Below are 21,348 nucleotides of genomic sequence, written 5' to 3' on the forward strand. Positions count from 1 at the left end.
GTCTTCCCGTTGTTCAGTGACTCTACCAAGCATGGTGTCCTTCTGAAGGGACCTCTCCTGATAACATGTCTACAGTATGTGCTACACAGTCTCACCGTATGGTGAAAGGATACAATTGTCGTACACAGTTTTCCTGAATGACACGTCTTGGCCAATATACGGGTTTTTTTAAAAAATACTTTTGTTGGGGGCTCTTACATCTCTTCTCACAATCTGTACATTCATCCAGTGTGTCAGGCACATTTTCACATATGCCACCATCATCATTTTCAAAGCATTCTCTTCCCACTTGAGCCCCTGATAGCTGCTCCCCATTTCTTCTCCTTTCCTTCCCCCTCCCTCAGGAGCCCTTGATAAGTTATAGATTATTATTTCTATATCTTACATCGTCCTCCATCACCCCTCACCCACTTTACCGTTATTCGTCTCCCTGGGAGGGGTTTTAGATTGACCCTTGTGATCAATTTCCCCTTTCTCCTCCCACCCTCCCCTAATCCTCCTGGTCCCTACTCTCCTTGTTGGCCCTAACCGGTTTATGTACCCTAGATTCCCTGTGTTGCGGATCTTATCTGTAGCAGTGTGCATGCTCTGGTCTAATCTGTTTTGTAAGGTAGAATTGAGGTCATGATAGTGGGGTGAAGAAAGCACCAAAGAACTAGAGGAAAGTTGTGTGTTTCATTGATGCTATATTGCTACCTGCCTGGCTCATCTCTTCTCTGTGACCCCTCTGTGAGGGGATGTCCAATTGCCTACAGATGGGCATTGGGTCTCCACTCCATGCCTCCGCCCCTCCCTTCCCCATTCACCTTGGGTATGGCTTTATTCTGGTTCTTAGATGCCTGATACTTGATCCCATTGACACCTCATGATCACACAGGCTGGTGTGCTTTTTCCATGTGGGCTTTGTTGCTTCTGAGCTAGATGGCCACTTGTTTATCTTCAAGCCTTTAAGACCCCAGTTGCTTACTCTTTTGATAGCTGGGCACCATCAGCTTTCTTCACCACATTTCCTTATGCACCCATTTTGTCTTCAGCAATCTTGTTGGGAAGGTGAGCATCACACAATGCCAGATTGTTAGAACAAAGTGTTCTTGTGTTAAGGGAGTACTCGAGTCGAGGCCCAATGTCCATCTGCAATCTTAATTGTTAACATATAGATATGAGTACGTAGTTCTAGTCCCCTCTTATTTTATATATATATATTTACATATGTACATGCCTGTATTTAGACCTCTATAAATGTCCTTTGCCTTCTTATTCTTTCTCTCTTTCCTTGTTTCCCTCTTGTCCCACCATCATGTTGTGCTTTCATTCGGGTTTAGTAATTCCTCGCTGCTACATTGCCCTTGATTAAACCCTACTAGGCATCCTTCACCCTTCCTTCCATTGATTGTAGTTCACTTGTCGTCCCCTCGTTCCTGGGTTGGCCCCTCCTCCCCTTCCTTCCTCCCGCCTCCCCTTGTCCTGTCCCTCCCCCTCCCCTTGTCCTGTCCCTCCCCCTCCCCTTGTCCTGTACCTCCCCCTCCCCTTGTCCTGTCCCTCCCCCTCCCCTTGTCCTGTACCTCCCCCTCCCCCAGAACCATCGATCCCGTTCTTTTCATCTCCAAATTATTTATTCTGATATCTTATCTAGATAGACATGTAGAGACATTAATACGTGCAAAAACCAGGCAAAGCCAAACAGAACAACAGAGGAACTCAGAACCAACAAAATAATAACAACAACAGCAAAAAGCAAACACAAAATAACAAAAAGAAAGCAAATGACAAAAATGGAAAAGCCTATAAATAGTTCAAGGTTTGCTTATTGACCTTTACATGTGTTTTCCAGTCAAGTCTGGTGCCACACTCTGTCACTCAAGTCTATTTTTGGTATTCTCCGGGGGTTTCTTCAGTCTGCACCCCTTGTTGCTCTGCTGTGTGCCCTCAGTGCCCCTTGCCCCAGCGTGATGGGGCCAGACAGTACACTATTCCCTCACTGTGTCTCCAGTGCTACGCCCCCAGCCTCATGGTTCAGTGAGGAACACTGCGTCTCGTGGTGGGGCCGGCCCTACGGTCCTTCCTCTCCATCCCTTTGTGTTTCTTCCGTGTGCTCCAATCTGATGCGCCTCCATCCCCAAGCTGTAGCTCCAGTGCTGTCCTCTGAAGTGTATTCTTGTGAGGTGGGGGGAGGGTGTCAACATAGTTGAGTTTGAGGCCAACCCCTGGGATTGGTTCCCTGGTACATGCCAGTGTGTTGTATTCACATCTTGGCACATCAGATTGAAGCCTGGTCCCTCTCTTCCTCTCCCCTTGGGTATATTAGTGCCCTGCTCCCCCATGTCTTTTTTCCCCCTCTCTCTTTCCCCTCTTAGTTAGTTGGCTGCCGTATGGATCCCTAGATTGGGTTTGGCCCCTGCCATAGTTGCTGGACCACACCCCAGGGATGTATGTATGTAGTAGCTTTTCCCCTGTGCCCCGTTTTAAGCTTACCTCAGTGGACTCATGTTGTACTTGCCCTTTTGTGCTTGCCTGACTTCACTTAGCATGATTTCCTCCAGTTTTTCCCATGTGGCAATGTGCTTCATGCATTCATCGCTTCGTTTTAGGGACATGTAGTCCATTGGATGTATGTACTACAGTTTTTTTATCCATTCATCTGTTGAGGGAAATTTGGGTTGTTTCCAACTTCTTGCGATTGTGAACTGTGCCACGGTGAACACTGGGCACAGATGTCTGGCCGTGCTTTGTTCCTTGTCTTCTGGGTATATGCCCAGTAGGGGGATTGCTGGATCTTATGGTAGCTCGATATCCATCTGTTTTAGATATCACCAGATCGATTTCCCAATATACGGGTTCTATATCAGTGTAATGACAGAAGGATGCATATGCTCTAAACCAGAGTCCACTATCTGATTCTTGTCCAGTCAGGACCCACAGGTCCACAAGCCAAAGAATGGAAGTGGCAGAATTACCCTAGTGACCCAGCAGCCATGCTTTTCCTTCCTGTCACCGTGACCTCATATGTTCTGCAGGTCTGGAGGTCTTAGTTCTATAGAGGGCTATGCTCCCACCTCGAGCCACAACACAGATTCCATTGAGCTAAGAGTTAAGACTGCCCCCCTGGCCACATTGGATTCCTCATGCCTCAGAATCTACAGGTAGAGAAGAGAGTTACTACATTGGCTGGTATGATTGATTCTGATTCCTGAGAGGAAATTAAATTAATAGGAAATATAGAGATAAACAAGAATATTTCTGGAAATCAGGAGATTCTTTAGAGCTGTGCCTTTGATTAAAGTTAGTGGAAAACTACAGCAATCAAATTCCAACATGATTCCTAAAGGCCCAGCCCCTTCAGGAATGAAGGTTGGAGTCACCACACCAGGCAAAGAACCAGGACCAGCTTAGGTGCTTGCTACGGGAAAAGGGACGATGGAGCAGCTTGTGGAAGAAGGTGGTTCTGACCACCACGCATGAACATATGACCATTTTTTGGGTAGGTTTCTGTGATTTTGTAGAAATACCTTTTGACTTACCCGTGTGTGTGTGCACATAGATACATAATGTTTTCCACTTACCCCATTAATTGAAAAATATAAGCTGTTAACAAGACCTGTGTATTTCTGACTAGTTGTATTTTGTTAAGCATATGGCAGTTGTATCATGTTAGACAAAAGTGTGACTTTTATTTGTCTTTATTTAAAGAGTATGTATGGTTTGAGGAGATGTGTACACATGCCACGTTGACAATGGATAGACTCTGATGGTTAATGTTACGAGCCAGTTCAGCTAGGCTATCTAATTCTGAGTGATTTGGCAAATACCGGACTGACGATTGAATCGAAATTGCAGGGAGTGAGAACAACAGGGTCGAATGTAAAAGCACAGGTTGTATTCCTTGGAGGGAAGAGAAGGCAGAGAGAGAATAAAGACGTATTCCTAAGTCCAGGGGATCAAGTCACTATTGATAAAGTTAAACAAGTTTTCACAAATAACTTTTTTCTTTTTTGTAGTGAGGTGATCTTAAAAATGTAAGAAGGCATGATTGATGGGCCAGGTCCCTGAGGAATCAGGAAGAAGTAACCTAAGGACCCGGGAGGAGGTTTTTCAACTGTATGAGGAAAGAAATGGGAAACTGTAGCTGAGATGGAGGATAGAGAGTGTAGGAACCCCTTGTGATTTGTGTCTTGTTCTGTTGGCAAAGCAGGGGTGAGGTCGTCCTCGTCATCCATGGGCCAGGGAGGAAAAGTGGTATTTGGGCCTTCGCATGGAAAGGGCTTGGAGTAGATGTAGGAAATGTGATAGGGAGGCAGTGATGATATCATGCTTGCTGAGCAGCACCGAAGGCTTCGAACCAGCTAGAATGGAGCAGAGCTTATCTGCCTCTGGTTTTGTGTTAGCACAGGAGTAGAAATGATGGACAAGCTGGGAAGGAAACCAAGGGCTGTCCAAGGAGGTCCAATAGGAGAGAGAGGAGCTAGCCCTCAGGCGACCACGCTGGGGACACACAGTGGATTTGGTAGAAATGGAGACGTGTGAGAGAATTAGCTAAGAATGGTACAAGGACTTTCAGAATATGAGGTATTGGCACTGGAGTCACGTTGACTTTGAGCACAGGCAGCAGAGGCGGGTGTGAGGGACCGAGCTGGTGAGCAGCAGGGACGGTCTAAAGAACTGGACCTCCACAGAAGTGGAGGTTGATGGCCGGGTCTAGGGTAGAGGGGGAGACAGTAAAGAAGAAACCATCCCCAAAGTTAGGGTTTCACTGTTGGCATCCGTGGCAGCAGACTGCGATGGACGGTGACCATGGCAGTGCGTGGGAGCACTTGTATTCTGGGGTGATCAGTGACAGCCACATGCAGTTACTCGAGACAGGAGAACATCAGGAGCCTGATCTTTGACGTCTCGACTGGCCCCTAAAGAAGTGTTTGAAGTGACGTTTTAGAAAGTGAAAACAGGATTTGTTTGGGTTTCTTATCCTGAAGGTTAAAAGGAAAACACACAACACAGGAGCTCCTGATTCTGTTCATTCTGTTGGGGTGGTTTTGGCTTTGGTCATTAAAAATTTCTGTGTCCATGGGATTTTGCCATTGAGCAGTCTTTATTTTGTAGTGAAACTGTTCTTTTGTTGCTTTGTGTAAAATGAGAGACTGACGTACATCCCTTTTGGTTTTGTAGAGTACAGTCAGTACAATGCACTGAACGTCCCTCTCCACAACAGGAGACATCAGGTAACGGGTGAAATTTGGGCTTTTACTTTTAGCAAAGCTCATGTGAAGCCTTACTGGAATGACTCGGGAATTACTGGGTTGGCCCCTTGTCAAATGCATTGAGTCGTGTCTAACTTTTGCTGTACTTTGTGATATATTTTTCTGAAGTGCTGCAACTTGTTTTTCTGAGATTCCTGAGTAGCATAGGTTTTTTCCCCTGTTACTTCTCTTGCCGGGTAACATTAGGACTAAAGCATGGAAGGCCTGGGTTTGTTTGAGCCAGACGTTTATTCTCAGTCAGTAGGCCTTGCCCTTCAGTGCCCTAGATTAATTGGAGGAGATGTAGTTACCCAAACCGGTGCCTTTGTAATTACGTAGTGTCGTGGTCCCCTGTGCTGCCATAATAGAGTGACCACAGCGGGGGACTCTCAGGAACAGAGCTCCTTTCCCCACCTCTGTGGAGGCTCACAGGACTCAGAGCCTTAGTGTGAGCCCTCGTGTGAGCCTCTCCCTCAGTCCTAGGTGTCTGCTGGTAGTCCTCGCTGCCCTTTAGTATTCCTGGGTGTCTGTCTTCCCCCACCTGTGTCTCTGTGTCCATCCTGCTGTTATCATAGTTCAAAAGTGGCCCTACACTGGTATGACCTCATTAACATCAGAAAAGAAAAGTCCTATTTTTTAATGTCATGCTTATTGGTATAGGGTTTAGGATTTCAACATACAGATGCGTATTTGGGGGGAATATCCTTCAAATCTTAACCCTTAGGTAGACATATTAAAATTTCTGTGGGAGGACATGCCTTTAAATTAAGGAATCACTGCACTGGTGTTTAAATGTTTTTGGTGTTTTTTTATTTTTTTACATTTTATTAGGGACTCACACTCTTATCACAATCCATACATATACATACATCAATTGTATAAAGCACATCCATACATTCCCCGCCCCAATCATTCTCAAAGCCTTCGCTCTCCACGTAAGCCCTTTGCATCAGGTCCTCTTTTTTTTTTTTCCCCTCCCTCCCTCCCGGTGTTGTTGTTTTTTTTAATCATTTTATTGGGGACTCTTATAACTCTTGTTACAGTCCACATATCAATTGTATCCAACATATTTGTACATATATTCCATTGTTCTTTTCTAGATATTTACTTTCCATTGAACCCTTGGGATCAGCTCCTCTTTTTTTCCCCCCTCCCCCACCCTAACCCTCCTGTCCCCTTGATAGACTGTAGATTGTTAATTATTTTCCACTCTCACACCGACCCCTGTCTCTCTTCCCCTCTGGTTTCTGCTGTCCTTCCCCCTGCATGGGGGTGTGTGGCTGTGTGCCATTCGTAGGTGCTGTTTAAATGTCTTCTCCATAAGGAGCCCCTAATAAAGTTGCATGAGACCCCCAATCTGATAGTTGCCTTTAACTCTCTCCTCTTTCATTTAAAGCTGAAGATGCGGGATATTGCTGGGCAGGCCCTGGCTTTCGTTCAAGATCTTGTGATGGCGCTTCTGAACTTCCACACCTACACAGAACAGAGGATTCAGATTTTTCCTGTTGATTCTGCCATTGACACTATATCGCCACTGAACCAGAAGGTCGAGTGAACTCAAAAGCCGTTCGGTTTTCCCCGAATACAGAGGGAGACGTGCCCTTAGTTTTCAGACACCTCTGTGTGTCAGTGTAATTTGTCCTTACCTGTGTGTATGAGACCTTTGGCCAGGTGCCTTTGAAAACTGTGTGTTGTGGTTTTCACCATCCAGAGCTCTTCCCACCAGCTTGCCCTGGGATGGATGCCTGGTGGTGCTTTGGGTTACATTTCTTCCAGGGCCCGCTTCGGGGGACTTAAGGAACAGACATGTAGCAGTATTATCTGGGAGAGTTAGAGGGTATCATCTCCCGTTTGGGTCTCAGAAATCCAAACAAGTTTCTGGACGAGTGCAGGTTTACAACTTAGCAGGCCCAGTCGCAAAGGTCTTCAAGAGTGGTTGTATTACGCATTGACTTGACGCACGGTTCCTTCCCTCCGCTCTAGTTCTCACAGTACCTCCATGAGAATGCGTCCTACGTCCGCCCTCTAGAGGAAGGAATGCTGCACTTATTTGAAAGCATCACTGAGGATACTGTAACCGTCCTGGTAATTTTCTTCTTCCTGTTTCTGGAAGTGGGAGCGCCTCCTGATCAAATAACACTAGTAACCTTGGCATTGTTTTTCTTTTCCAGGAGACAACTGTGAAATTGAAAACTTTTTCAGAGCATTTAACCTCCTACCTGTGTTTTCTTAGAAAGATTCTTCCGTATCAGTTAAAAAGGTACTTAAGCACTTGAGACCGGTGAGTCTGCGGAATTGTGGGATGTCAGCCAACCGCTCTGCAGTCAGTGAAATAGTAATATGCGCCTCCTGTGATCTGGCTGACATTTCTGCACCACCATGGATTTGGGCGCGTGAAGAAGGAAAATCATGGCTTGAGCCGTGTGTTTAAGAAAATTGAGTTGCAGACTGGCCACGTGGCTTTCTGCAGTCATCTCTGCACTGTGCTTACTGCTGCCCCACTAAGGCTACGCGCTGTAGTTTCAGTGACTGTGAGCGGCACGTTTATAAAAGAAGCACTTCAGCTTGCGGTTTTTATTTTCCCTTTGCTAGAAACATCTAGAGGGACTACAGTAGTTCACTTCTAAGTCCAGTTCTATCATCCGTGGGTTTCTTTGAAAGGGTTTATTGTTTCTATGCTTGGGGCTTATTTTAGTTAAGTTACAAGCTAAAATCGTCGTTTCCTGAGCCTGTATAGAATATCTCATTTTTCAACCTCACCGACCAGGTTTAATATTTTTGGAAAGACAGAGAAAATAGCATGTGCAACCCGAAGGTGATGATACTGTTTATAGGTTACTGATGCATTCGGCTCAATTTGGTAATTTTTACCAAGACTCTTACTTAATTCTTCTAAATCTTTTCATCCTAAGATGATGTTGTTTTTAAGTTATCAAAGAATAAAACTGGCTTACAAGAGAATTAAAAACATATTTAATATATTGCAAAGTCAGGTTTGAAAATATTCAGATTAATAAGTTACTAATAAGGAAGTTATGTAAGTAGTTGTAGTTAGCCATTAATTTTATCAGTAAAACTACAGTTTTAGCTTTTCATAACAAACAAAATTTTATTATTAAAAAAATGTAATAGCTATTAAGAACTACCATGTTTTCTCATAATCTGGCAATGTAGTTTTACTAACTTATGATCTATACCTATTGGAATCAGGGCATTTTGATTTAAACTAATAATTGTGATTTATAATTTATTCAGATACACAAATATTATGGCTTAGGGTTAGAATTTTTTAATTTGTCTTCAGATTTTTAAATTATGTTAAGATAGAATAAATTCAGATGTTTAAATTATGCTAAGATAGAATAAATCTTATTGATCTGACATTTTTAAAAAGAATCTGCTCAAGAATCATTAAAAAAGTGTTACTTGCTAATTTTTGTTTGCTCTTTTATCTTTATCTTTTCACTTTTGCTTCTTAGAAATACTCCGTGTAAGTCCTTTCTTGATGTAGGACTCCTAGTTTAAGAATTCCCTTCAAAAAAAAAGAATTCCCTTCCCCGTAAAATTTGAGCCCTGCCTTCTGGGATATTCATGTTTTCAGACAATTTGGGGCCATCTGTTAAATGCCACATAGATGGCAAGCAGCTTTGTCCTTCAGGAGGAGCTGGGCTCAGAGTGGACACCAGTGATAGACAGTGAATGGCATAGGAACGGCAAAGGGAATGGGAGGGGTGGCGACTGCTCTGCTGGCTTTTCTAGTTCTGTGTAAAATGTGTCTTACTTTATTATCTGCAGTTTCAAAAATAAATGTTGACCACAATCTTCACAATTTTTAACCTTCTAATTAAGTTTTACAAAGTAAATATTTTAAAACTTGAAATGGTAAAATGAATGTTAAACATTTGCCTTTAAACTTCAGGCTATAGGAAAGTTTAAAATCTCATTGGTGTTCGGAAGTCCGTGCACTTTAATGACTCTCCATTGTGAGGGAGTGTCTGTAAAATTCAGGCTAGCTGTTTCCCTCCTGAAAGGACTTTAAGGAAAACCTCGCGCCGTTTTCAGGATGTGCCTAGATCTTCGCATCGCGTAATTCTGTTACTCCTCTGACCTCTGCAGGTTTTCAGGAAGCAGTTGCCTATGTTTTATCATGTTTAAAATAAGAGCCCGTGATAAATAGTTCATATTCCTTTTTCTGCAAGGCCTCTGTATGTACAAAACTGTTTGAGAATTTAAGTGTCTCATTAAGTGTCCAGACTGCTCACATTTAAAAAAAATTTGCTCATCACTAGTTTAGAAGAAGAATGTGAGTCTTCTCTTTGCACGTCTGCGTTACGAGCCCGGAACCTGGAGCTGTCTCAGGATATGAAGAAGATGACAGCGGTGTTTGAGAAGCTTCAGACTTACGTCGCTCTTCTTGCCTTGCCAAGTAAGTCTGTTTTGCCTCCCGGGGTCCAGCTTGAAGGACCTAGTATGTCAGACGCAGGAAAAGGAAGAGTGTTCAACTTGGTCAGTGGGAATGAGCCTGGGATCTCAAGTTAGAACCTCAAATTCACATTCTCCAGCCCCTCGTGCACTTAATGACCCTGGGCAAATCACTTTTCCTCTTTGCCCCACACAGTCCCCATTTGTGAAATGGAGGAAAATATGTAGTTATTATTAAATTCACAAACGAATGGGAAATGGATGGTAAGGAGGCCACACCCTAAATAGTAGTAATTCCCTTTCGCTCCTTCCTCTTAAATGGAGGAGGGCAAGCTGCAAGCGCTGGTGTCAGCTCTTCAGCAAGGAGCACCGGGGAACTTTAGCAGTAAATATGTACCTTTCCCCTGGGCCTAGTTTTAAAAGAGGCCTCTTCAAATAATTGAATGACCTCTGTTTAAATGATGCTCATAAGAATGCCCCTATCTCTCCTGGTACTGTGGTGGTTTTGTTTTACTTTATTTTATTCTCTCTCTCTCTCTCTCTCTCTCTCTCTTCTCTCTCTCTCTCTCTCTCTCTCTCTCTCTCTCTCTCTCTCTCTCTCTTTCTCTCTGCCATTGTGCCATTGAGTCCATGCTGACTCACAGTGATTCTACAGGACAGGATAGAACTGCCCTGTGAGTTTCCAAGATTGTAACCCTTTATGGGAATAGAATTCCCTGTCCTTCTCCCATGATGTGGATGGTGGTTTCCAACTGCGAACCTTGAAGTTAGCAGCCAGCCCAATGCCTAACTATTATCCTACCTGGGCTTTGTTTTGCCTTACTATAGGCTTATTGTGATAGAATTCATAAATCATATAGTTCAACTATTAAGAGTGAACAATTCAGTGGTCAGTGTGTGTATATTCACAGATCTGTACAGCCATCACCAGGGTCAATTTTACATTTCATCAGCCCCAAAGAAACCCTGTATCCTCTATAGCTATTAGGGGGCTTCAAAAGCTTGTGGAAAATTAGAATTTAAATTTTTTAAAAACTTTTCCACTAACTTGCTAAAGCCCTCCCATACTACTCCCATCTCCTTATTTTCTTCAGCCCCTACTTAACTTTCTGGGTGTAAGGACTTGCCTATTTCATATAAATTGTATCACAGACTAGTCTTTTGTCCTTAGCAAAATGTTTCAAGGTTCATCATATGGGAACATGTATCAGAACTTCCTTTCTTTTTGACTAAAAAATATTTCATAGTATAGATATACATCACATTTTATTTATGTTTTCATTATTTCAAAACTTTTGGTTCGTAAGAATAATGCTGCTGTGGATATTCAAGTACAAGTTTCTGTATGGGTGTAAGTTTTCTGTCCACAGGAATGGAATTATGGGTGAGGAAAGAGCCTGGGGTCCATCTCTGACTACAAAAGGGGAAGGAGAATCCAATTCCTCATCTGCCCAATAGGAATTTTAGGAGGGGAGGTTAGACATCCATACCTTCACACTTTCTTTCTTTATCCTAGTCCCACATCAGCCATCTTTCCCGTGGCGCTCTGCTTCTCTGTTACGTGCAGTAATCAGTTGTAGTGGCCACAAGCAACTCACCAACCTGTCCCACCATTCTGTGGGATTTAGAAAGACTGATGAGAAGAGCCATGCCAAGTAATTAACTTTACGACACTGGCCCCTATGGCCAGTTCTTCATTAACCACTGTAGTAACCACCAGACTGCCTTATTTTAAGGAATCAGTGTTAAGATCAATGCTGGAATTTTGTTCTGATCCCAAGTGGGGTGGCTCCTCTTCCCTGGTTCTGTCTGGTAAACTGTCTGGCCTGGAGTTTAGCTTAAATTTATAACGAATCTGATCCTCTTCTTTTTATTATTTTCCACCACACTTTCTTAGTCTGGGGGAACATATTCTTCATTAAACTCACCCATACTCTGTTGCAAGTGAAATCACTTTGTGTTGCAGATTCCTAAGACCATCCTCATATTTGGTGATTTGCTAGAAGAACTCTTAGAACTCAGAAGAACTGTTACTTATTGCAACAAAAGGATGCAGGTTACAGTGAGCAAAAGGAAAAGTCCACAGGTCGGAGTCTAGGGAAGACCAGACGGAATTCCCGTCATCCTCGCTCAGTAGAGTCACACAGACAATGCTTAATTCTTCCAGCAAGAGTGTGTGAGGACACGTACAAAGGCTTACCAGCTGAGGAAACTCAACTGAGCATTGGCTATGGGGGACCAGCCACCACAATAGAATAGGTCCTAGGGAGTGGTTGTGTAATTGAAGGGTACATTAAAGAAGCATCAGACAAGGCGTGCAAGGGCTCGCCTCTTTGGATGACAGGATCAAGAGAGAGTGCAAATGTGTTCTCTCACGGGCATATATAATCTGCAAGCCACGAGATACACATAGGTAACAGGAAGGGGATGTGCTAGAGGCATACACATAACAGAAGGTACATACACAAGAGGGGCGGGTTTTAGAGTTCAACTGGCAGCTTAACCTTGATTGTCCCTGAGCTGGCTTGACCTTAGGTGTCCTGAGCTGTCCTCCAGGGGCGCAATCTCTGATCCTTATCAGAAGGGATGGGCCATACTTAAGGTGCGGTGATCTGATAGCGCATGACCTTCAGGCAGATAACCTTTAAGCACTTAACCTTCAAGTGTATAGTAGCAACCATGACTTAACAAGCAGCATCTTAAAATGAGCATTATTATGGGGGACATTGTGGGGAACAACTTTAGCTAAGAGAATGTGACCGGGATTCATCTCCAACGATGTGAAGGGCTCCCTCCATGAGAGGTTAGGCCTCCCAGACTCCTTAAAACATGAGTAAAGGGTTGGCCTGCATGCACTCTCTTCCCGCTTCTCAGTTTCCCACAGTCGATGGCCAATCGTGTGCACAGGGATCACCTCTGTGACTGAACTCAGTCCCTCAGTCTCTAGTCCCCTCTCCCCGCCAAAGATCAGACTGGTACAGCATGGGCGCAGGCCCCCATTGTTGGCATGTCACAAGTCACATTGTTGGCATAAATGATCTGGCATGGCCTACACTGCAGTGTACAAACGACTCTGATCGGCAGAGTGTTCCAAAGGCTCAGAGGTTCTCTCCCAGGAGTGGTCAAGGGCCAGTTCTGCCTTTGGCTTGTCCTAGGTTTGTACAGCGCAAACCTAAATTGTGTTTTGTTTTCACGACACACAAAGGGGATCCTTGGTAATGTTTGGAGTTTCCTGCTCCAAGCCCTTCTCCCCTGAGCAGCATGTCGTGGCCAGAGCTGTGGAGCTGCTGGTGGTCATGTTCATGATGGGCTTCTTGTGCGCCACATGGCCGGCCACTTTAGGAGCTGGGCACTCAATGGAGGCAGAGACATTTGCTGCAGGTCTTCCTGGCCTGGCGAACTTGGCGTGGAACCCTCACCTTATGAGTGCCACCTGAGTGGAGTTCTCAGTGACACAGTGCCTCTGCCCACAGTGGGAGTTGGGCCAAGTCTCCCGGCCACACTTGCCCCATGGTCTTGGCTGTGCCATCTGGCGTGGAGTTTCCATCTCAGTGAGCTGGAATGGGAAGGGAGGGTGAGTGTAGAAGTTCCAACAACGCACGCTTATTTTGCTTACCTGGTTTTAGTAGTATGCTCTTGAATACATGTTTTTAATATGCTTTATGCACTTCAGATCATTCCCAGAGATTTTTAAATGTGTTTTACTTTGTTGGGCTTTTTTAATACTTTATATATTCGTTTTACTGTGGGGTGTGTCTGGTTCTCCATAAGATTTTGTGGCAGAAGTGGAACTCTGATCTTTAAATAGTAGTGTATTTCATGCTTTCCAGAAAATAGTAAAGAATAAATCGCGAACTATGTTATACATTTAGTGTGACATTTCAGACTTCTATTTTAAACGGGATAAGGAAAGACATAATCCTGCTAAGCAATTTCATTTAGAGTTGTAGCCATTAAAACTCTACACGGCGGATTCAAACCAATGTTGGATGCGTGCATGTGCGTCACTCTTCAATCAGAAGGTGTCTGCCGAGGTCCTCCGAGCCGTCACGTTCGCTGGATCACAATCCGTTTCCCCCCTGTCCTCCCCTGAAAGGAGCTGCCAGGCTGTGGCGGGGTTGGCTGTCTCCTGGGAAAATGCTCACTCTGTGGTTTTACTTTTCTAGGCACGCAGCCAGATGGACTCCTCCGGGCCAACTACAGCTCCGTGTTCGCCAACGTGGGTGCCGCGCTGCATGGACTCCACAGTGTCATGACAGGTGAGGCTTGACGAATCACAGAAATAAGTGTCACCCGTTGTCCCACTTGCTCAGATCCTGCCTGAACGAGATGTAAGCAGACACTGCCAGGGCGCATGGGCCGCAGGTAAACGCCTGGTCATGCTTGGCGTGCACAGCTCCCTCCCTGCCTTCTTTCCCATCTGCTGTGCTGCGGCAGGTAAACAGGGTGCTGAAGAGAAATCCCGTGCCCGGATGACCAGCAGACAGCATGTACTGTGGGGAGTTCATCAAAGCAGCACTGTGCTTCTGGGGTGTTTGGCAAAGTACCTTGCACTAACAGGAGCACCACAAGCCCAGAGGGACTGAGGAAACCAAGGTTTAAACTCCCCGGGAAGAGTGCACACCCTTTTCACGCTCGTGTGTGTTTTCATGTTCAACGTGCACATGAAGTTTGAGCCCCCCTTTGTTTTTTTTTTTTTTAATTTTAACAATTTATTGGGGCTCATACAATTCTTTTCACAGTTCATATATATACATACATCAATTGTATAAAGCACATCTGTACAGTCTTTGCCCTAATCATTTTTTTCTCTTTTCTTCTTTTACATTTTATTAGGGACTCATACAACTCTTACCACAATCCATACATATACATACATCAATTGTATAAAGCACATCCATACATTCCCTGCCCCAATCATTCTCAAGGCATTTGCTCTCCACTTAAGCCCCTTGCATCAGGTCCTCTTTTTTATCCCCTCCTCCCTCCCCATTCCCCCCTCCCTCATATGCCCTTGGTAATTTATACATCGTTGTTTTGTCATATCTTGCCCTATCCGGAGTCTCCCTTCCCCCCTTCTCTGCTGTCCCTCTCCCAGGGAAGAGGTCACATGTGGATCCTTGTAATCAGTTCCCCCTTTCCAACCCACTCACCCTCCACTCTCCCAGCATCGTCCCTCACACCCTTGGTCCTGAAGGTATCATCCACCCTGGATTCCCTGTACCTCCAACCCTCATATGCACCAGTGTACAGCCTCTGTCCTATCCAGCCCTGCAAGGTAGAATTCGGATCATGGTAGTTGGGGGGAGGAAGCATCCAGGATCCGGGGGAAAGCTGTGTTCTTCATCGATACTACCTCACACCCTAATTAACCCATCTCCTCTCCTAAACCCCTCTATGAGGGGATCTCCATTGGTCGACACTTGGGCCTTGGGTCTCCACTCTGCACTTCCCCATTCATTTAATATGATATATATATACATATATATACATACATATATACATATACACATATATACACATACATACACACACTTATATCTTTTTTTTTTTTGCATGATGCCTTATACCTGGTCCCTTGGGCACCTCGTGATCGCACTGGCCGGTGTGCTTCTTCCATGTGGGCTTATTTGCTTCTGAGCGCCCCCCTTTGTTTTACAACGCCGTCAGTAGTGACAGTCTGTTCCCAACCTCGGGGCAGTTTTCAGCTGTCTGTGTGTGCTCAGACTAGTTGACCGAGGGCCAGAGGGGACTTCGGGAGCGTTCTATGCTTCTTAGCATGAGGTTCCTGTGTCATGACTGTTGACTCTTTGGGACCTACTTTGCCCCTTCTGTTTTTTTAAAATAATTTTATTGGGGACTCTTACAGCTCTTATCACAGTCCATCCATCCATCCATTGTGTCAAGCACATTTGCACATTTGTTGTCATCACCATTTCAAAACATTTTCTTTCTACTTGAGCCCTTGTTATCACCATTTTTCCCTTCCCTCCCTCATGAACCCTTGATCATTTATAATTTTTTTTCATGTCTTACACTGACTGATATCTTCCTTCACCCACTTTTCTGTTGCCCATCCCTCTAGGAGGGGCTATAGTTAGATCATTGTGATCGGTTCCCCCTATCTCTCCCCACCTTCCGCATTCCCCCTCCTGGTATGGCTACTCTCAATATTGGCCCTGAGGGGTTTATCTGTCCTGGATTCCCTGTGTTTCCAGCTCTTATCTGTACCCATGTACATGCTGTGGTCTAGCAGATTTGTAAGGTAGAATTGGGGTCATGGTAGTCGGGGAGGGGTCGAGCTTTAAAGAACTAGAGCAAAGTTGTATATTTCATCAGTGTTATACTGTACCTGACTGGCTCATCTCCTCCCCACAACCCTTTCTGTAAGGGGATGTCCAGTTGTCTTCAGATGGACTTTGGGTCTCTACTCTGCACTCCCCCTCAGTCACAATGATAGGAGTTTTTGTTCTGGGTCGTTCACGCCTAATACCTGATCCCATCGACACCTGGTGATCACACAGGCTGGTGTGCTTCTTCCATGTGGGCTTTATTGCTTCTCAGCTAGATGACTGCTTGTTTATCTTCAAGCCTTTAAGACCCCTGATGCTATATCTTTTGATATCTGGGCACCATCAGCTTTCACCAAATTTGCTTATGCACCCGCTTTGTCTTTAGAGATTGTGTTAGGAAGGTGAGCATCATGGAATGCCAGGTTAATAGAACAAAGTGTTCTTGCATTGAGGAATACCCCTTCTGGTTTTTTTTCCCCTTTTCCCCCACTTGCTCTCACCTTCTGTCTCTCTCCCTGCCCCTCCATCCTCCTTTCTTTTCTTCTTTGTTCCTTTCTTTTCCGTCCCTCCCTCCCTTCCTTCTGTCTCTTTCTCTTTTCCTTGAGAGTGGCTTGGGGAAGGAAGCAGTTGTTAAGGACTAGGGGAAAGAGTCCCAAGTCCCTAGATTATTCATTGTATTTAATAAACAATTAGCAACTAATCATTAATTACATAGAAAAGAATTTTTTAAAAATCTGAAAACCATGCTCTAAGAATGTGTAGATGAGTATCCGAGGCCCTCAAATGGTTTGGTAAGGAGCCCTGGTGGTGGTCTGGTTTAGGTATTCGGCTGATAACTGCAAGGTCAGCAGTTCAAACCCACCAGCTTCTCCACAGGTCAAAAATGAGGCTCTCTGTGCCCATAAAGATCTCTAAGCCTTCTGTAGGGTTCCAGTGAGTTGGAATTGATAGCAGTGGGTTTCATAGATTGGCACATGACCTCTGGCACTGGAAGCCATCCGTGGTCTTAGCTTTATTACCAAACCCCACTTTTTTCCATTCATTCTGAAAAATGACTCTTCTTGTGGTTTGTCAAGTGATAAACCAACAAAAAATGTATTGCTGTTGAGTCAAAAGCGATTCCGTGATGAAGAACTTTATCCATCACTGTACTTCCAGAGCTAGCTCAGGTTGCAGGAGATGTTGACAGCAGCCAGCTGCAGCCTTGCAGAACCTAGTCTGGTCTGGAGAGGTTGCAGGGCACTAGAGCCTTTTTTCTGTTCAGCATTTGGCGTGGGCGCGGAGGCTTGGCTGTCCTTCTCCATAACCCCCAAGTTTGCCTGTTACCCTACACTGGTCATCTGAACCACAAGTAGCTCTGTGGAGAGACTTTTGTTTGTTTTTAATATTTTTCTTATGCGGATAGTATCATTTGTTCCAGGAAGTGGCTTCTGTAGAATTTCTGTAGAGGAGTTGTTAATGGGATGGATGGTGGCTTACTTAAAGTTGTCTTTAAATGACATTTATATTAAAAAAAATCATTTGAGTGTTTGTTGTTATTGCTGTTTGCTTGTATTTGTACTTTAGTGAATCCATGAATACACAGTTTTCTAAAGGGGTTTGTTCATATATTGCGTCAGGTTGGAAAGATGTCAGCTGGTTCAAATCAGAGTGTTACTGCTGGTTACATGTCGGGCTACTACCTGCAAAGTCCAGAGTTTGACAGCACTAGTCCTTCCTCAGGAGAAAGATGAGCCTTTCGACTCTCATAAAGACTTACCGCCTCGGAAACCCAGAGGTACAGGGCTACCTGTCCTACAGGGTCGCCGTGAGTCACAATCGACTCTATGCCAGTGAGTCTGGTTTTGAGCGTTTTGATGGAGATTGTGGTGGAGTCAGAAGTCCCCAGATGCCTCTTGTGCCTCTAGTTGTTTCTGTTTGTGAAGATGAACCAAATAGGCAGAAAGAATATTGGGAAACATGAGGGATGATTGACAAGCAAATTAGGGGGCCTCTATTCTGCTCTAAAGTAACCTTGGTAGCCTAGTGGATTACGTATTGGGCTGATAACCGCAAGGTCAACCGTTTAAAACCAGCAGCCACTCTGAGAGGGAAGTGTGAGGCTCTCTGCGTCCGTGAAGCATTCCAGTCTGAGACCCACCGGGGTAGTTCTACTCTGTCCTGTAGGGTCTCTGCGAGTTTGTTTGTTTGCTTGCTTGTTTGGGGGCTCCGCCTTAGAGAGCCACTATGAGGTGAGATTGAACTCAGCAGCAGGGCTTTGGTTTTGGTTGCTGGATTAAGGAGACCTGGTGGTGTTAAGTGTTCAAGCACTAACTGAGCAGTCAGTGATTTGAACCTACCAGCGGATTCACAGCAGAAAGATTGGACGGTCTACTTCACTAAAGATTCATAGCACTGAGAACTCTGTGGGGACAGTGCCACTCTGTTCTGTAGGGTCACTGTGAGTCACAGTTCCACTTGATGGCCATGGCTTGGTTTGATTTGTTGCTAGGAGTGCAGTTAAAATCCGCCTTCTTACCTAGTTTGGTTTAGAAGACATTTCTGGATCTGTCATGAAAACGCAGATTGATGAGGGAGGGGGAGCGTGGAGGGAGGGGAAAAATGAGGCGCTGATACCAAGGGCTCAAGTAGAAAGCAAATGTTTTGAGAGTGATGGTGGAAACAGATGTATAAGTGTGCTTGACACAATGGATGTATATATGGATTGTGATAAGAGTTGTATGAGCCCCAATAAAATTATTTAGAAAAAGAAGAAAAGTCAGATCGAACCTTAACCAACATTAATAGAACAGCTTTGCTTTTAAGAGAACTCTTATTTAAAAATTTCTCTCTGCCTTGAATTGGAAAAGGAGAGGAAGGAAAGAAGGTCTGTTGAAAGAAAACGCCAACATAATGAATGAAAAACGAGAGATGATAGAACAACTTCAAACAGAAGAAACACAAAGGCAAACCTCAGACTATTAGAACTCAGCAGCAGTGTGGAAAACAGACCAGCAAGATACAGACATTGGAATCAAGAATCAGTGATCTAGAAGGTGCATCTCTCCATAACAAAATAGAGGAAGACGGGGTTATAGGAAGGACCAAAGACCTGAAGATAATCTGAGAATACTGTGGGACACCATCAGAGGAACAACATACAGAAAATAGTCGAGAAAACTAAGGGAGAACTTCCCCAACACTGCGTCAGAACATCAAGTAACATAGGCAGGAAGTCCATACAGCACCAGACAGAATTGACCCTAAAAGGAAACCACCTTGACATGTAAAAATCAAACTCTTTACTATTAATAGTAAGAAAACAATCCTGAAAACTACGTGGTAAAAAAGAACAACTACGTACAAAAGTCAAGCAGTCAGGATAAGTTCAGATTTTCCCACCGAAACCATTCAGGCAAGAAGGCAATAGAATGACATATTAAAAATACCGAGAGAAAAACATTGTCAACCAAGTATCCAATATCCAGCAAAATTGTCCCTAAATATGAGGGAGAAATAAAAACATTCACAGACAAGGAAAAATTAAAGGAATTTATAAAATCTTGGCCACCTTTACAGAAAATATTACGAGGAATTCTATGGACAAAAAAATCTATAACAACCACAGACAGCAACCTAAAAATATTAGAAAATAAATTGTTATGGAGTAAACATTATATGGAAGCAATCCTCAAAGTACAATGGAATGAAAGAAATTAAAGCAAGAAATCTTAGACAACATGCCATTCTCAAGGTGAACCCAAATAAGAGCAGAGGGAGCAGAACAGACAGTAAATACTCACATAGAAGTGATATTGAGCAGTTTAAAAATACAACAAAACAATTTTGAAATTGAGAAGAAAACCACAAAAAAAACAACCTACAGAGAAAAATTAAAGCTTCAACAAAACAGACAAGATGAAGACAAAAAAAGCAGAGTTACAAGAAGACAACCCCAAAACAACAGGAACGCAGCGTGAAAAATCATCCTAAAAACTAAAGCCATAACACCATAAAAAAGTAACAAAATGACAACAAAACCGTATTTATTAATAACAACACCAACTGAATTAATCAATTAAAAGATAAAGACAGAATGAAGAAAAATCATTAATCTTTCATATGCTGCTTATAAGAAAAACACTTTAGATATAACGATGAACATAGACTGAGAAAGAATGGAAAGAAATATATGAAGGATCTAAATATAATCACACAATTATTGAGACCATTAATGGAAAAATAGGGACAAACTTAGGGACTCTAATACAAGACATAAACATACTACCTAACTTAATGAAAAATATCCATACTGTAGAACATAAAGCAAAAGATCCCAGATGCTATTCCTTCTAATAACTACTCACCATCTAGCTTCTTCTCCAATCAAGTGCTTTCCTAATAATTCCCTCATTTTTCCTTCTTTCCAAGACAAAAATCAATATATATCTCCAGAAAACCTCAAAACCTAGCTGTTTGGTTGCAAACAAATAGCCACTGCAGTTTCTGTTAACCCTTTTGATACCTAATGTTCTTTTCCTGTGTTTTGCTCACCACGGGTCTTTGTTCTAGTCTTGGACTGGACGCAGTAGCCTATGACAACAGACACTCTGCTGTCCAGTCCTGACCTGGCTATGTGGACACTTGTCGTTGCCAACTAAGATGTATACTAGTGAAGTAGCTAAGGTCCAGCAAGGACTCTGGGGCCCTGCCTATGTGGACCGTGCAGCCTCATGGTTGGCTTCTTTAAGTAGTGGGTAATTCTTCATCAGTGCCTGCTGGGCTATCAAAATAGTGGTCTTTAACTGGCTAACGCTGGCCCAGAGTATTTACTGAATGCTAGGGCTGATACTTGCCTGAGGGAGAATCAGGCTCACAAGCTGTTGTAAAGCCAAGGAGGTATCAGCGGACCTTCATTCCTTAGAACTGTTTTTTCTGTATGGAATATGCCCTGAGTGATAATCAGTATCATCCCGAGACTAGGGATCATTCCTTGTCAAATTTGTTTACTCCATTTGTAAGTGTAAGTATAAGAATTCTGGTTGTGTGAGATTTGTATGTAGACAGTAATGCATTTTCATTTGATTGCTTTTATAGACATTTCCAAACATTTCAGTCAGAAAGCTACAATAGAACACGAACTTCCAACAGCAACACAGAAGCTTATAACAACCAATGACTGTATCCTGTCATCAGTAGTGGCTTTAACAAACGGAGCAGGAAAGGTAATTTTTCTTTGGGGTCACACATCCCTTGCGCTGGTGTGATGGCTCTGACGGGCTTCTCGGGGGCCCCGGGGCTGGTACATGCGTACCTGCTCTCTCACGGTCCTCGGATCGGAGCACACACCAATGGCCTCCGCCCACTGTGGGACCAGCCCCGCACGCCGTACTTGCTGCCCGTCCTCAGCACCACGTGGCATA

The 21,348-nt window shown here is 43.9% G+C and overlaps 1 protein-coding gene across 1 annotated transcript in view; it reads left to right on the forward strand.

The window, feature by feature from the left end:
- Nucleotides 1-21,348, forward strand: part of PPP1R21 (protein phosphatase 1 regulatory subunit 21) — an 82,611-nt gene that overhangs the window by 31,431 nt on the left and 29,832 nt on the right. The window contains exons 8-14 of the mRNA XM_075535177.1: nt 5,161-5,213; nt 6,628-6,777; nt 7,215-7,316; nt 7,403-7,491; nt 9,521-9,657; nt 13,820-13,912; nt 21,023-21,150. Of these exons, the coding sequence (XP_075391292.1) occupies nt 5,161-5,213; nt 6,628-6,777; nt 7,215-7,316; nt 7,403-7,491; nt 9,521-9,657; nt 13,820-13,912; nt 21,023-21,150 (752 nt within the window). The remainder of the gene's footprint in view (nt 1-5,160; nt 5,214-6,627; nt 6,778-7,214; nt 7,317-7,402; nt 7,492-9,520; nt 9,658-13,819; nt 13,913-21,022; nt 21,151-21,348) is intronic.

This window comes from Tenrec ecaudatus, chromosome 17 (assembly GCF_050624435.1).
Source record: "Tenrec ecaudatus isolate mTenEca1 chromosome 17, mTenEca1.hap1, whole genome shotgun sequence".
Classification (NCBI taxonomy): domain Eukaryota; kingdom Metazoa; phylum Chordata; class Mammalia; order Afrosoricida; family Tenrecidae; genus Tenrec; species Tenrec ecaudatus.